Here is a 17,425-nt window from a genome sequence, read left to right as displayed (position 1 = left end):
ACACACTAACTGCTCATTGAAAGTTCGATATAATTTTCAATTATATTTTTTCTACTCTCTGCCTTTAATTTCCACTTCACAGGTGGAGAACAAAGGTTCTGTCCCCTCTCTTCTGTCTTTTCCCCTGATGACTCATTCATTTGCGCTGAAGCACATTGTGGAGCTTTGACTCACAGTCAGACACACCTTACTAACACAGCCGGCCCACTTTCGCCGGTGCTGTTCGGAGGGAGCACAGGCATTGGGCCGGCTATTTCCAGCAGCCTGACCCACTGTCGTAACCCACTTTCCTGCCGCGTCCCGTCTCTACCTGCTCCTCCGTGGGCTCCTCGCTCTCCTTTTGCTCACTCTCATCCTCCCGTCTGCTTTTTTAATGCTTCCATTTCCCTCAATCTGCCTCGTCTGCTGCTGTGTCAGATTTGATCCCCTGCATTTCCTCAAATACCTTCTGACAGCTTACAAAGAGAGAGAGCGAGGCTGCGTGCGTTACACATGTCGAGAGCTGCTTCTGCTCCACATCTGTGAATTAAACGCTTGTGTTTTGTTGCTCCTGTGCCGCTGCCCCTCAGGGACGAGCGCGTCCTCAGCGGCCGCTGGCTGATGGATGAGTGATGGATGCTCTCTGCTTCCTGCCACAGGTGGTGTTGAAGAACGCCCACATGGCCGTTGGCTCCCTGACCATCAACGAGGAGAGGTCAGAGGTCATCGACTTCTCCGTCCCCTTCATTGAGACCGGCATCAGCGTCATGGTGTCCCGCAGCAACGGCACCGTCTCACCCTCCGCTTTTTTAGGTGATGATGAACAGCTGTTCACTCAGACTATTATTAGTCTTCCCATAGAATTAGCTGGTTTTTCACTAGCTGATGTGTGAGGTCATGTTTTGGCTAAATTCCATTGTTGCAGCTTTTAAAGGTCCAACTGAAGCAGATACAGAAGAACTGGTGGACCCACATTTTAATTAATGAGTGCCTGATAATACTCAGTGTTTATTTCTTCTCTGCTGCTCTCTGCCTCTTTGCCCTCATCCATTTCCCACTCCCACTCTGTTTTTTGACTCTTCCTTCCTCTCCTCAATCTGCCGCGCTACATTTGCATTTTCTCTTGGCCTCTCTGACTTTGGTTTTTTGTCCTCTCTGTGCCGCCCTCGCTCGTTTTCACCGTTCCTCCCTGCGTTCTCATAGCGTCTCTCTCTCTGCTTCAGAGCCCTTCAGTGCCGATGTGTGGGTGATGATGTTCGTGATGCTGCTGCTGGTGTCAGCGGTGGCCGTGTTTATATTTGAGTACTTCAGCCCCGTGGGCTACAACCGCTGCCTGGCTGATGGCAAAGGTGAGCGACCGTACGCACGTGCACGCGCACACACACGCACGCACGCACGCACACACACACGCACACGCGCGCACACACACACGCGCACACACACACACGCACGCACGCACGCACACACACGCGCGCGCACACACACGCGCGCGCACACACGCACACGCACACACACACACGCACGCACGCACACACGCACGCACACACACACACACGCACACACACACACACGCGCACACACGCACACCCACACACACACGCACACACACGCGCGCGCACACACACGCACACACGCACAATTGCTGTGTCTGCTACCACTGCTACCATAGCTAAAGCAAAGCGGCGTCATCAGTACATATGTGGGAGCATCTTCTCATCGCTGCTCAGGAACCAGTTGCGTTAGTCTGAGATTTCCTGAATAAGACAAGGTTTCACAGCCAACTTCTCGAGTCGGGGGTGTGAGAGCAGCACCAGCACACGAACAGGACGGTCCGGCAGCTGCACTTCAAGCAGCTCCAGGTCCTCAGGCCTCCGCTCACACCACTTCATGCCCTCCTTCGTCCTGAGTCACGTTTGTCTTTGGCAACGACGTAAACCAGATCAGATCGGCCGAGGCGCCAGTCATTTAGGCAACTTTCTTTCAAACTCCACGTCGGAGATTTTGCCAAAGCGAAGCCGCTTTGTGAACAAAAGCCTCGTGCAACAAAACACGCCCACGTGCTCCAACACTCACACGTACCCACACAAACGTTATGAACCAACTGCTTATCACAGCCGAGGAGGCGCCGCCATCGGTGCAGTCAAACGCATTGGCTTCATTCACATGTGTGATGTGCTCACTTTATGCATGTGCATCTTCCCGGTGGAGGTGATAATTGGCTTTGTCGAGGTGTTGTGTTGCTGTCGGCACCAGCAGAAGCAGCAGCCTGTTACTTCCCAGTCTGCCTCCCTTTCAGAGCCTCACGGCCCGTCCTTCACCATCGGTAAGGCCATCTGGCTGCTCTGGGGTCTGGTCTTCAACAACTCTGTGCCTGTGCAGAACCCCAAAGGAACCACCAGCAAGATCATGGTGTCGGTGTGGGCCTTCTTCGCCGTCATCTTCCTGGCCTCCTACACTGCCAACCTGGCCGCCTTCATGATCCAGGAGGAGTACGTGGACCAGGTCACTGGTCTCTCGGACAAAAAGGTACGTTAGTTGGTTTGTCTCTTTAATCCCTCCTTCGTTGAGTCCGCGCTGCTTCATCGGCCGCTCCGTCTGCTGCTCAGTTCCAGCATCCCAACGACTTCTCGCCTCCGTTCCGCTTCGGCACCGTCCCCAACGGGAGCACGGAGAGGAACATCAGGAACAACTACGCAGAGATGCACGCGTACATGACCAAGTTCCACCAGAGGAACGTGGTGGAGGCGCTGCAGAGCCTCAAGTCGGGGTGAGTCACGGCTGCCTCCTCCCTCCAGCACTGAGTGCAGCTCCAGCCTTTGGCCATTACACTTATCAGCAGCTTAGTGCTCTTTAGCAGCTTAATTGGAGCGTCGTAGCTGCGTCTGGCTTCTAAGCGCTAATTAAATGTAACCTCGCGTTCCTTTTTCACCAGCAAACTGGACGCCTTCATCTACGACGCGGCCGTGCTCAACTACATGGCCGGCCGGGACGAGGGCTGCAAGCTGGTGACCATCGGCAGCGGCTACATCTTCGCAACCACCGGCTACGGCATCGCCATCCAGAAGGAGTCGCTGTGGAAGAGACACGTGGACCTGGCCATCCTGCAGCTGTTTGGAGACGGTGAGACGCTGACCCAGTGCCACGAGCTGGCGCCGCCCGCCGTGGACGGGAAGCGGAGGCTGCGTTTGTTCACCCACTGGTTCTCACCAAGCGCTGCAGTAAAAAAGCTGGCGTTAAGTAGGTCAAAGGCGGTCGTTTCATTTAGTGTCACCTTTCACAGACGGACATCAAACAGCACGGGACGTGGGGATAAAAGGTAACGAGGTCTGGAAGCCGCCGGAGAGTTAAAGCTGCTGACGGGAAGCAGCCGCGGAGCGTGCGTTTGTTTGGACCACATCTGCCTCTGACTCATCCAGTCATAGTTTTAGGCCCCACTCGCTGCAGCGTGTTCTGCATCAGAAGCAGGTTTTGAAGGTATTTCTGTTAGTGATGGGAGTCAACGGTGCGCGGATCCAGTGGCTGCGTGAGGCTCCGGCTTCATGAGCGTCCGCAGCTCATTCCCTCCAAACACTTCCACTTCATTCCAGTCAGCTCGTACTGGAACATTAATGAGTCTCAGAACAAGTGGGAATGAAATGAAATGTGTTTAAAGCGTCTGCTGCGAACGCGTGCACTTAATGTTTTATGGTTTTCAAGCAGAAGCTCTTCATCATAAACAAGTCGAAATGTCCCAGACAACAGCTGCTCGCTGAGTTTATCGACTCCAGCGCTCTAATTTCACAATGCCGTGCGCTGATATACGGCTGGGTTCAGGAAGGCAAATGTAATGGGAGCCTGTGTGTTGCAGGGTGCGCTGGGCCGGGTCCAGGCAGAACCCAGGGCCCTGCAGGGCCCGCTGCAGCGCCCCAGATAGAGGTGCCAGGACCGCTCCTGGTGCATTCTGACGCCAGCGCCGGAGCTTGTGTGAATGTGGGTCATCAGCCGACATGCGACTCACTGCGCCTGTGTTCAATGTCTCTACGTGAAGTCATTTGCTGTGAGAAGGACTGGTGTCGTCCTGCAGGAAGCGAAGCAACGTGGCTTCAATGTCACCTCCCCCGTCCCCCCCGTCCCCCGGTGGCCCACAAAGAAGCGTTGCAGCTCACACCCACATATATGCTGTATATGTGTGTATATAATTAGATATGTTATAATGTTTTGGTTCACATGAGTTTAATGAGCTTCTGGCCTTGAGCAAATGAGAGACCTGTTGCATCACTTCACAGACGCCGGGCACGAAATCAGTGATGAAACCTTTAAACTTTCTGTTCCGACTTTCGGGCCCAAAGCAAAGGGAGCAGCTGCTCAGATTGGAGGAAGGGGACGGGAAGCTCAAGTCGCTCTGGGAAACTGGACTGTTGCTTTTTGGTATTTAACATAAAGAAGCTGATACTTTCCCCAGTTTCCCACAACAGCTGCTTTTACTGGTTTTCAGGCGTGAAGCTGTTGTTTGTCAAACTGACGTCACAGTGGATCGTTTTTGTAAAGTCACGAAGCATCGGTTTCCGTGGAGCGGCGTCGGGTTTCATGCAGACTGCGTCTGTGGCTCCTCCCTCGTTCTCGTGTCCAGCGGCTGAACGTGTGATTAATGCGGAACAGAAGGTGACCCGGCTCGCAGCGTTAAACACCTCCAGACGCGACTGCTTGAGTCTGACTCCTACTTGTGAACGCCCTGACCCTCTGTCCTTCCTCCTCTCCCTGTTGCATCACCCTCTCCATCCCTCATGTCTCCATCTCCATTCTGTTCTTGCATCATCGTCTACTTTCGTTCTCCCTTGTCTGTATTTTAATGTCGTCATGGCGCCCGCCTCCTCCTCTTCCTCCTCCTCCTCCTCATCGTTGCATCTCCTCTGTCCAGGTGAGATGGAGGAGCTGGAGTCCCTCTGGCTGACGGGCATCTGCCACCATGAGAAGAACGAGGTGATGTCCAGCCAGCTGGACGTGGACAACATGGCCGGCGTCTTCTACATGCTGGGAGCCGCCATGGCTCTGTCGCTCATCACCTTCATCTGCGAACACTGGTTCTACTGGCAGCTGCGCTTCTGCTTCATGGGCGTGTGCTCGGGTCGACCTGGGTTCGTCTTCACCATCAGCAGGGTGAGAAGAGTCCGCTTTTACTCAAAGCAGGTTTCTAGCAGCGAAGAGTCGAGATCACGGCGACTTCATCTGCTCCAATGTTTCTGGAGCAGCTGATGGAGGAATCAGGTCCTGGATGTTTGCTCCTGCTGAATGATTGTTTTGTGGTAAACCTCAGAGGAAATCTGGCATCTGTGTGTGACAGGCGACACCTGAAACCGACTCTTTGCTTTTTAATGATTCTCAAGTCTGATTTGTGTGAATTAAGAGCAGCAGGATGACAAAGCTGGCGTTGGCAGCACAAACAGACGTATGAGCCCGTTTTCCTCTCGGAGCCGTTGCCTCCTTCTCTCTGACGCCCAGGAAGTAAATATTTACCAGATACTGAGCTGAAATCAATATTTCACTCAACAAAACTCAGCCACGGAACCAGAGCGGGTAGATTACTGGTCCCGGGAGACCAAAGTCACCCTGGGGGTGTTTGATTTGCATTCCAATGCTGGTGACACGGCTGGTAATTCACCGAGCGCCTCTGAAGGTGAAGCTGCTGCACCACGTGGCTAATTTACAGCTGCTTCCACCTCCTGACGCCGGGAAGGAGAAACAACAGTGAGGCCGACAGGCGGCTCGCTGTTGTTTTTATTATTGCGTCATTATAATTTGGATGTGAGAGCAATTCCACTTTGTAGCACGGCCTCATTTGCAGAAATGACTTGTCTACAAAGTGACAACATGAGAGAACGCAGCGTTTGTTCCAGGTCGGTTTCACATCCAGCTTCAGTCCAGCTTCAGTCCAGCTTCACTCCAGCTTCAGTCCAGCTTCACTCCAGCTTCACTCCAGCTTCAGTCCAGCTTCAGTCCAGCTTCACTCCAGCTTCAGTCCAGCTTCACTCCAGCTTCACTCCAGCTTCATTCCAGCTTCAGTCCAGCTTCACTCCAGCTTCAGTCCAGCTTCACTCCAGCTTCACTCCAGCTTCATTCCAGCTTCAGTCCAGCTTCACTCCAGCTTCACTCCAGCTTCATTCCAGCTTCAGTCCAGCTCTAATCCAGCTTCATTCCAGCTTCAGTCCAGCTTCAGTCCAGCTTCAGTCCAGCTTCACTCCAGCTTCATTCCAGCTTCAGTCCAGCTTCACTCCAGCTTCACTCCAGTTTCACTCCAGTTTCAATCCAGCTGCACCTTCTTTTGGGCCTTTATCCACGTTTTCCTGCTCTGCCGCTTAGATTGATTCTGCTTTTTTAATTTCACAGCATAATCCAATAAACGTTATTGTTATTGCCAGCATTAAGGTTTGAGCTTGGCGGCGCACGGAGTGAGGCATCTGTCACGTGGCTCCCGTGGCGGTTTCGCGCTCGGTTAGCGTAGCAGGACGAGGGGCTCCCACGGCTCCAGCACCTGCAGCTCCAGGTCCCACCTGCAGCACCGAGCTAATGAGTGCATCGGTTTACTCGGCCCCTCGGGCTCAGTCAACGCACATGGCATCACACCAGCAGCGTTAGCGGTCGGGCTCCTGCTGCTCGGTGCCGCTTTAATCAGTTATAGGTTTTACAGCGCTTCCTCGGTGGGTTGAAGTTTACAGGGAGCTTGGGGCCACAGTTCCTGCTGCATCGGGCCCAAATGAGCAGCACCAGGCCCACAGCGCTGCCCAGCTGGGACAGTGTGTGGACAAAATCAGCTGCTGGAGGGCACCAGGCACTTAACAGTGGTGGGTCTGACTCCACGGAGATACTCTACATCCGAAAGGTGTCGGCTTCAAGGTGAACCTGCTCCTTGACTTGTTGGTAGCTTTACCTCACAGCGCGTCCAACTGTTTTCACTGCTTTGCTTCAAACTGAACATAATCGGCAAATCGATGCTGTTGTTTTCATGCACGAAGCAGCTGTCAGCACATTAACTGTTAAAACCAGCTCCACCTTCGCCAGCTGCTGTTTTTGTTCATCAAGTCTCCGTAGAAACAGCAGAATATTTCTTATTAATTACTATAAATGTTTCACTGCCAGGTTTTTGCCTTTCGAACCTTGTTTGGTTTGTTTTGTTACAGGAAGTAAACGTGAATGAGTCTTTAGATTTTTGTCGAGCGTCAGTGTGTTAACGTTGCTTGTAGCTACTGTCAACTGTGAAACTCTGTAAAGCTCAATGAGACGAAGGCCTCTGTTCCTCAGACCAACATGCAGGTGAAGCTGACCAGTGACCTGACCCCTGACCTCCCCGTGACCCCTGCAGGGGCAACGGCCGTCGTTTGACCTTTGACCTCTCCCGCTGATCTCTCTTCATTTCCTCGGCCGTCCAGAAACCAGAGTAGAATCATTGTTTGACATCGATCGAGCCTTGACCGTTCCCATCTGTCACGCCTGCTTTGCTCTCGCCCGAACATCCATTTTTATTTCGTCTGAATATTGTATCGTACATCACTGAATGCAAATGGAGCCGTTTGTCTTTGTGTCACCGGGCGCCGGCTCCCGTCCGCTCGGCTCGGCCTTCCTCTGCGGAGTGGCCCGCGGCGCTGGGCTGTGGAGCCGCTGTGTTTAATAACCGCCGGAGGATATTGTTCAGCTGAATTCTAATCACATTGATTAGAAGCTATTGACCAGAGTTTTACAGCTCTTTGCTCGTATCAATCATCCACTGTTCGGCTCCACTGTCCTCTCTGAGTCTTGGTGCTGTCACCCGCAGCTTTACTGAGGCGCAGTACTTCCTGCTGATTTTAAAAACTGCAGTCTTCTATATTTTTGCGTACTTTCCTTCTTGGTGCTAACTCTTCTGTCTGTGTGACACACAGGGCATCTACAGCTGCATCCACGGGGTGCAGATTGAGGAGAAGAGCAGCTCGGCGCTGAACTCGCCCTCGGCCACCATGAACAACACCCATTCCAACATCATGCGGCTGCTCCGCACCGCTAAGAACATGGCCTCGCTCTCCGGCGTCAACGGCTCGCCGCACAGCGCTCTGGACTTCATCCGCCGCGAGTCCTCTGTTTACGACATCTCCGAGCACCGCCGCAGCTTGGCGGGCCACTCGGACTGCAAGCCCCCCTACCTGCCGGAGGACAACATGTTCAGCGACTACATCAGCGAGGTGGAGAGGACTTTTGGCAACCTCCACTTGAAGGACAGTAACCTGTACCAGGACCACTACCTGCACCACCACGGCTCCACGCTGGGGCTCAGCGGACCACCCCCCAACCGGCCCCACAGTCTGGGCAGCGCCAGCTCCCTGGAGGGCGGCATGTTTGACTGTGACAGTCTGGGTGGAGGCGTGGCCCCGATTTTCACCACTCAGCCCTGCTCTGCACTGACCCACAGGAACATGAGCCAGTTTGACCTGCTGTCTGGACAGACTCCTCCCTCAGGCCAGAGCTTCAAGGGCGGCCCCCCAGACGTCTACGGGAAGTTCTCCTTCAAAGGTGGTGCCTCCAGTTCCACCTACATCCCCGGACACAGCTACTGCCCTGGGAGGGGCGACGACGACGGGAACGTGCGCTCGGACGTGTCGGACATTTCGACGCATACAGTGACTTACGGGAACCTGGAGGGTAACGCCAAGAAGCGCAAGCAGTACCGCGACAGCCTGAAAAAGAGGCCGGCCTCTGCCAAGTCCAGACGGGAACTGGACGAGATCGAGCTGGGCTACAGGAGGAAACCCTACCACATCAGCCACCACCACTACCACGGCCACCGCTCCGCCTCCCCACCGCTTCTACCGTCTGAACGCAAACGAGGAGGGGGGGTGGGAAACAACGATGGGAACTCTTACCTCTTCAGGGAGAAGGAGAGCGTCAGGGATTTTTATTTGGACCAGTTTCGGCCCAAAGAGGGCGTCCCCCAGTGGGAACACGTGGACCTGACGGAGGGGCCTGGGAGTCGAGACGGAGGAGTGGGGACCTGCACCTCCTTGGTTCCAGTGGATGATTTCCTTAAGAGCAAACCCAAAAAATCAGATTCAAAAAGCGGGGGTTCTGGGCTGGCAGGAGGAGAGTGGGAGTGCAGGAACTGTCGAGCTAGCGGGGGCAAGCAGATGTCCATCCACGGAGGGGGAGGCGGTGGCGGCTACGGTGGCGGCATGAGCTGCGGATCCTCAGGAGGCGGTAACAGCCGCCCCAGCTCGGCGACCTGCATGCGCTGCGAGGGCTGTAAAAAGACAGGGAACCTCTACGACATCAGCGAGGACAACAACCACCTCTTGGAACAGATGGGGGGAGGGCAAAGCGGGGGAGGAGGGGGAGGCATGGGCGCAGGCCCCCAGTCTCAGGCCCAGCAGAGGAGGAAAGGTGGAGGATTTGGCAAACCACTGAGGCGGCAGCACTCGTACGACACGTTTGTCGACCTTCAGAAGGAGGAGTCCGGTGGGATGGGAAGCCTGATAGGGGGCCTGGGCGGAGGGGGGATGGGGGGAGGGATGGGAGGGATGCTGCCCCCACCCAGGAGCGTTAGCTTGAAGGAGAAAGAGCGCTACATGGAGGGCACCAGCCCCTTCGCACACATATTTGAGCGTCACGGGGGCTCGGAGAGAGGAAGGGAACAAGACAGGGACCCGCTGTTCTACGGCGGAGACGGCCGGACGGGACCCGGATCGCCATTCGGCCTGTTCAGAGGCGGAGACGGACTCCACCGCCGCTCCATCGGAGAGAGAGACATGAGAGACAGGGACAGGTCACTGATGGAAGGAGGTGGGACAGCGTTCTCTTTATCCAAATCCCTTTACCCCGACCGGGTCAACCAAAACCCCTTTATACCTACCTTTGGTGACGACCAGTGTTTGATGCATGGAGCCAAACAATATTACATGAAAAAGCAACAGCAGCAGCAGCAGCAGCAGCAGCAACAAGTTGCCAAAAACAGCCGAAGTGACTTCAGGGCCCAGTTGAGCACGACGTCATATCTGCCAGCGTCTGCCACGGCCGGAGGGATGTCCAACGTGACGTCCCGGTTCCCAAAAGAGCTGAGCCTCGGGGGGATGAACCACCACGGCTCCATGCTGGGGGTCGGCCCCCCACGACCCTTCAACGGAAGCAATGGCCATGTGTACGAGAAACTCTCCAGCATCGAGTCTGATGTGTGAGCGCAGAGCGAAGGAGGAGGAGGAGGAGATCAGGGAAGACTCTACAGACACTGTCCACAGCCCAGCGAGGCACGAGGAACGAGCTGAAACTGTGAATTAAACATCCAGACTTTTCTACCAGGAGTTGTGGGTAAAATCAGGACACTCTGAGGAGGCGCGGGACGTTAACCCTCCCTCAGAACCGGCCAAAGCTTTCTCTATTTCATGTCCACACAGTCGCTTAACATCTTCCTCAACGCGTCGCCTCGACTCCGGCCGCTCGCTTCGTCCAGCGAGGCGGAGGCGCGAGAGCGGAGGAGTGACATTTAGCAGAGCCTCAGCACAGGAGAGGACGAGAGCTCTGTCCCCCCCTCTCCCCCACCTCCCATCTCTCCTCCTCCTCATCCCAGACGTCAACAGAGCCGAGAAATACAATCACGAATGCTAATAAGATATTGTAATAGAAACACAGGGTATAAGAACAACAATAATATTGATAACGTTGTGAATTACAGATGTTCGTATTGATTATGACGCACTGCTTCTATCAGTTCTGTTGTTTTCTGTTTTTTGCGGTGTTGGTTGCTGTGGTCGTGGTGGCAGCAGGTCGGTTGTTCCCAGCTAACGAGCCACAAAGACTGAATCCTGTCGCTTTTCTGTTTACCGTAGGACATTTGACTCCATGCTCACGCTGGTTTCCTCCTCGTGGGGAAAACCGGATCTCAGTGGGTTTGAGCCCACAGATCCTGCCAACGATGCTTCAAGACATTTCCAATCAAACACACAAACACACATGCAAAGACACAGTTTTCGTCTGAACTTGTTACTGTGAGCAACACGTTTCATCCGGAGAGGAAGGACGTGCCTTAACGGTCTCCAGTGGACGAGTGGACTCGAGCTGCGACTTGACGGCATCGCAAGATGTTTCCCAGCTCCATCCAGTGGGTGAAGCCCTGGCTTCTGTTCAGGATGTCCCCTCACGGACACGGCAGCCTTCAGACCACTTCTTTTATTCAGGTTACAACTGTCACCAGGCACTTACTTTCCTCAGCCTCTCACTAGCATTAGCTTCCGCTCTCGTAATCGGCTTTGTTGTGGTTGATATATGCGCTGTCGCTGCTTCTGTGGGCTACAAACGTGTAGGAGAAGGTGTCAGGAAGGCGGCCATCTTGTTTTTTCTCTGAACGACGCAGGAGAGGCCTCATTTACTGCACAGGACCTTTACTCTGTGTGGGTCCAGGCTCTTAGCAGTCAAGCCTTATCACCCCAGCCCCAAATCCACCCCGAGCTGCCTGACGGTGACTCATCACACCACCGCTAGAACTGAGGAGCCGCTCATTGTCTAAAGGTTTGATCTTTGATTAGCTGATGGGGTCAGAGCTTCAAGGGCTGCAGGAGATCTGGGCTGAGTGTGTGTTACCCTCTAAAAACACCCCATCCACGTGGTGTGTGTGTGTGTGTGTGTGTGTGTGTGTGTGTGTGTGTGTGTGTGTGTGTGTGTGTGTGTGTGTGTGTGTGTGTGTGCGTGCGTGTTTGTGTGCGTGTTTGTGTGCGTGTGTGTGTGTGTGTGTGTGTGTGTGTGTGTGTGTGTGTGTGTGTGTGTGTGTCCTCATGCCAGCCTCCACAGATGACAGCGTCCGAGTGCGAGCGATCGAGCTAGCCTTAAATCTGATTCTCCCACTCCGCCCGAAGGATCTCTGGAATTTTTATACACACGCTTTGAGAGGCGGCTGGTTTTTAGGGACGGACGGGAAGCGGCGGCGACCGGAGCGGGACGGTTCGGAGCGAGCGTCAGCGTCACCTGTTCAGTCTTTTCCCTGTAAATATATTTAAAGTCTTTTCACTTTGTACAGTAAACAGACAGGCAGGATGTAACTTTCAATATGTTTTACAGCAATTTAAGAAAATAAACAAAAAAATAAAAAGTCATAAAACTAAAAACACAAAAATATGCAAAATATAGTTAAGACACAAATATGACTAAGTGATATAACTGAAGCTCTTTTCCTTTGAATCTCATGTTTACTTGATTCTGATAGTTTACGATCAGTATACTGATTATGTTAAGAATTCTGCTTTTTCTTGGTTCACTACAGTGTTGGACATCGAGGATCTTTTACTGTAGGTGTAGACGTTTGGTGACTTAAGGGGAAAGTTTAGTTTTAGGCGTCTTTGCTAAGTTTCCCTTGAATTGTGTTAGATTCTGTCTTTTTAAGATAAGCTATTCTTCATGCTTTTGAGCTCAACTCAACTATCTACACATTTATGGAATACAATACTACGTGTATACATAGATGCTATTTGCATATAGAGACAGAATATTGTGATCCTTCATTTTAAGCAGCGTTACAACTAAAGACACTTGTGTTTTGTTGCCCTTTTTGTATTTTCTTTTGTGATCTGGGCTCTAATGGTGATTGCACATTGAATCTAGAGCCATGTCGCCCGGCCTATCCCGCCCCTCTGTGTGGGATAGACATCACTGTGGTAAAGGAAGCTATAGAAACACAGGCAGCGCTGCTACCTGTGCGGGTGATGGCGGCGAGGCGTTCCTGACCAGTCTGACGCTGAAATGCATTTGTGCAACCCCTTATTAGCCGGTGAAGCGTCACACGTCCTGTTTCATTTCATCTGGACTTTGGCCGGAGGCGTTCGACTGCTGTTGCCATATTTCAGCTCACGTGTGGCTAAACTGTGATCTGACAGCTGAAAACACTGAAACGCTTCGGATTCGAATGTGTTTGTGCAACTTGAGGCAGGACGTGTGACTTGTAATTTGCTGTGTACATATGTCCTCATGCAGTCAGGGATCGTTCCTCTTCTTTTGTGAGCTACTGAATCCAATAAGTCTTTGTAATCTCCTCCCCAGCACTCAGAGGAAATCCATCTCTGCTCCGTTTTTCTCCTCAACTGCGCTTGTGTCTAGATGGTTGATTGAAAAGTGATGAATGTAGTTTTCATGCAGGCCACCGCGTTTGCCCTCCTCATTTGCAATAAGTGGCGTGACCAAACGTGAAGGTGCTCCCGCTGCTGCCGGACGCGGCTCCATCCCCTCACACCGTTCACAGAGAGCAACACTGTGCAGCTTTGTGGCCGTGCAGAGTTGGGGAATGAGTTTCACCTCAGCTGACGCCTCTTTGTGTCAGGGCTTCTGGCGCATGGGACCAAAAGGCAGCGTGTCACGCTCGGCCGCAGGTTTTTGTATTTTGTAATTGGGAGTCAAAGGATTTGACGTGTTGTGTTTGCAACCTTCTAATCAGTGAGTCACTCGTGCGGTTTCATCTCATGCGGACGAGAAGAGGTTGATTTCTTGTGAAGGTCCTCTGCTTCCTGAGGGAGCTGGTGTTTTACTTCTGTGTGTATTAATATGTATTGATATCTCTTTCTACTGACGCATACGAGGTTTTCTATTGAATCGTGTACAGTTTTGCTGTTGTCCATCTTCACCGCTCATACGCTGACGTAAGGGGTTGCTACTAAATGTGTTTCACACCTTGAAGGGAAATTCACAGCCTGAATAAAATTACTGTGGGTTGACAAAAATGTAACATATGAATAGTATCAATTGTATACATAATGATATACATAATAATATTCTTGGCCATCCTTTTCTCTTTTTGTGGCCCTTTTCTTTGAGATAATACCAACATTTTTACGCCATACGAGCAGAAAACACAAAAACAAATACTTGTACATGTTGTGTAAATACTGAATATTGGGGAAACATTTACCTTCTTTTTTGTATCGAACCACATTAATCTCAATAACAAAATTAACCACGTCATGACAAAATTACAAAAAAATAACTAAGCTCCTTCTAATACGAATAATACTGATATCTACAATTATAAGTGCTCAAATAAGACTATTCTTTCTCTTTGTACATGAAGAAAATCTAGTGTTGAGTATTAATAATAAAAACTAAGTTTCATGTATCTGGCGCAGAGTCATTTGTTGTTTGCACCATGTCTTCAGTAAATTTCCAGGTTCAGCCTGTTTTTACTCTTCCTGTTCTGAGTTACTGTAGAAAAGCCAACAAGCCATGAGCCGCAGCAGAAGCGGAAGCAGAACCGGGCTCATGGTTGCGGCCGTCTGCCTCGACTCAAATAAATGTTTGTTGGTTGGTTTCACATAAAAGCCTGAGGGACGGAGAAAACCCAGACAGACGAGGCTGCTCTCACCTCCTCACCTTCAAGCCCTCATCATCATTCATCAATATCTATTAAAGCCTAACAGAGACCTAAAATAACTGCAGGGCTCCTTTAAGGGAATCCGTTGGAACCAGCAGGATAAACTGTGACTTATAACGTCTAGCTTTCACATTTCATAAATATGAAACATTCATTATGTCACTGAGTTTGTGAGGGTAGACTGAGCAGCTGAATGGGCTCATTTCTCCTCTCTCTCTTCTCTACACTCACGCTGCTTTTCTCTGCTGGCTGGAGGATGGAGAACAGAGGAGTGCAGGGCTCTGCTGGGGAACCGGGGCCATATGGTGCTTGGGCCTGGGTCTGTCCCCTCGACAACCTCTCTCCTCTGGGTTCATGATCATTCAGTTTAATCTCTGAGTCACTGCGGCGTTGCTTTATCAGTGGAATCAGCAGCGAGACTGACGATGTGTTTGCTCAGTAATTAGATCAGGTTGGATGTGGATGATCAGAGTAAATGAGGCTCAGGTCTTAAGCATCTGCCATTAAACTGACTGCTCCTGCTCCAGCATTGAGCTGCAGACACAGGCCTATTAGTTCATCCTCTGGAAACCATGAATGCCCTAATAGTATTTTGGCCAGTTCACTATAGCTAAGTGACAGCTCTGAGTCCCTGGGAGCCGCTGGGATTCATCCTCTGGACACCTTAAATGTAAAGTGGAACCGGTGCTGGCCACTAGAGGAAGGCAGGCGCTCTCCAAAGTGTTCATCCATCAATGTCTGTACAATATTTACAGCGAGAGGTGGGAGATTCGAGTCTGTACTAAAATGGCTGCTGACCTCCTGACTTCAGGTCCCACAGGAAGCCGGGGCGAGTGAGGAGGAGACTGATGGACTGATAGAGCGCGTGTTTTCAGATAGACAGACGCATCTGGGACCGTCTGTGCAGCCGCCTCCCAAACATAGTGAAGCTGAGATGAAGCGGCTGCTGGAGTAGAGTCTCTGTCCCCACAGGCCACAGCCAGAGAGGAGCCCCGGCCGGAGAGGAAGCTGCTGATAGACGCTAATCGCGTGTCTGCAGCCCAGCAGCTGGACCGACCCCCGTCCTGTAGGCATGACACCCACCTCCCATCCATCACCCACCGCCCTCCCTCCTGGCACACATTAATTTTTCACTCACTCTGCTGAGCAGGTCTTATCAAATTATTAATGTAAGGAGTGAGGTGTCACGTGAGGCTCGGGCCTCTCGTCTGCTTCCTGCTGCCTCTCCTCCTCCACCGTCCACCTCCATCCTCTCTCCGTCTCCACCCTCCCTCGTCTCGAGCTTTCTTTCAAGGCCCCTCGTATTGAGCGTCAGCTTGAATTATTAGGACGGAGGGAGAGGTGTGTGCAGGATGGGAGGGATGGCGGTAATAAAAGTAAGAGGAGCCAGTGAGTTATGGCTGGAGAGTCCAGTGGAGCTGGAGAAGGAGCGAGCAGAGGTAAAGAGGGCAGATGGCCTCTGCAGCGCCGGAGCTCTGGCGTCTGACTCGCATCACGTCGTTCTTTCTAATACACCTGCTTTTCAACAATTAACGGTTGCCTGGCAACGAGGTTTGTGATGCGACGCCGCACCAGTAAAACTGTTTGAGTCAAAGGTGATTGACGGAACCAGACTCGTCCTTTGACTCGGTCCATGTGTGACCCTGATGCCTGTTCTGCCTGTGAACAGACTGGAGCTGCAGGTCTGGTGTGTGTGGACGCTGTGGTTCCATGTCTGACTGTCATGTGTGCTTGGAAGCACTCTCTGCGTCTGGTCTGAGTGAGTGTGAGCCTCGTGGATCCTGGTAGAGACGATGCAGCGAAGCTTTTCCTCCTCCTGCTGGTCTCTGCTCGCCGTGAAGAACGAACTCCACTGAACTGCAGATCAGAACGTTCCTCGACATTTACTGCTGCATTAGCTGATGTAAGCGGACGTTACATCACATCATCACATCGAGTTGCCTGGTATGTTTACCTGCTGCCTCGACCTCGGTTACCATGGTTACTGTGGCTTACCTTGTTTCCTTTGGCTTGAAAGTCACAGAAATTGTTTTCATCTGACGGAGAGAAGAAGGAGATGGAGAAGATGAAGATGAACCCTCTCAGTGCGAGTGAGGTGAAGACCGGCTAATTATCATGGGTTTACGCTACGGACACATTTACTACTTGACCACATTTGACCACAAATTGTCACTGTTCTAGCAAAGAATGAATCAGAGTCGACAAAGCACATGTGCAGACAAAATGACAGGTGTGTGGACGATGACAGGACCGAATGGCTGGCGAATCAAAAGAACTGGTGTCGCAGAGAGTTGGGAGGAGAGAGAGACGTGGAGCGGAGCGATGGATGGAGATGAAGACGGGGACAGATGGCGTGATAGGACATCAACAAGTGTGAGCTCGCTGTGATGGTAAAGGACAGAAGGTGAAAAGGAAGTGAAGCGGCGAGGAGAAAGAGTTAAAGCAGAGGGAGGCTGTTGCCTCGGCAACAGCAGCCAGCATTTCTCTCTAGTTCTTTTCAAAACGTCTTGTACACATGCACACTCAGATGTGCATACACATGTTCTGTCCTCTCCTCACCGGCCTTCGTCTCCGCTCTGGCTCCACGGCCAGGTGAATAATAACACGTCGACAGTGATTCTTTGTCCGAGGTGTTTGGAAGCACAGGATGTTCTGAAGCAAGCAGCGGGTTCAGTCCTATTGTAACAGTGCTGGTGCCGCTGGAGTCATTCCTGCCAACATCTATGACATCAGACTAGAATTCAATACAATGTAAACCACTCGTGCTATTTGGCTCCTGTGTTTTTTGTCCTTAGGGACTTTTTGCCTCCTGCTGTTGAACAACCAGGTGGCAGCACAACAGTCACCGAGCCTCTAGTGGCCTGGAGGCAAAAAGTGAAAACAGACCATAATAAAAGAGTAATAACACAATAATAGTAGTAATGATGCACCGAGCATTTAGCAGCTGCTCCAGGGGTTCAGAGTGTTTACTTTGTCCAGCATGTATGACTGTTGTGTGTTTACTGACATCGTGTGACCGTCGTGGTGCGTGTGTTTGCAGATGAACATGCCTCCGTCTTCCTGACTCAACCCTGTCATGCGTGTGTGTATCTGTGTGCTGCGTCG

At 51.9% G+C, this 17,425-nt stretch overlaps 1 protein-coding gene across 1 annotated transcript; it reads left to right on the top strand.

Moving 5' to 3' along the window:
• The first annotated feature begins 596 nt into the window (after positions 1-596).
• On the top strand, positions 597-14,065 carry LOC114860140 (glutamate receptor ionotropic, NMDA 2B-like). The gene is made up of 7 exons (XM_029158498.2): positions 597-792; positions 1,203-1,328; positions 2,276-2,505; positions 2,586-2,746; positions 2,912-3,099; positions 4,877-5,115; positions 7,872-14,065. The coding sequence occupies exons 1-7, from the start codon at positions 612-614 to the stop codon at positions 10,149-10,151; spliced, it is 3,405 nt and encodes a 1,134-aa protein (XP_029014331.1). The 5' UTR covers positions 597-611; the 3' UTR covers positions 10,152-14,065.
• The last annotated feature ends 3,360 nt before the right edge of the window (positions 14,066-17,425 follow it).

This window comes from Betta splendens, chromosome 8 (assembly GCF_900634795.4).
Source record: "Betta splendens chromosome 8, fBetSpl5.4, whole genome shotgun sequence".
NCBI classification, from domain to species: domain Eukaryota; kingdom Metazoa; phylum Chordata; class Actinopteri; order Anabantiformes; family Osphronemidae; genus Betta; species Betta splendens.
Note: the sequence above shows the minus strand (reverse complement) of the source record. Positions and strands in the feature narration are given on the sequence as shown.

Excerpts from the sequence above, each read along its gene's own strand:
- LOC114860140 (XM_029158498.2), top strand. The coding sequence starts at position 612 with ATGGATGCTCTCTGCTTCCTGCCACAGGTGGTGTTGAAGAACGCCCAC. Across the intron at positions 793-1,202 it reads CTCACCCTCCGCTTTTTTAG|AGCCCTTCAGTGCCGATGTG; the intron begins GTGATGATGAAC and ends TCTCTGCTTCAG. Across the intron at positions 2,506-2,585 it reads CTGGTCTCTCGGACAAAAAG|TTCCAGCATCCCAACGACTT; the intron begins GTACGTTAGTTG and ends TCTGCTGCTCAG.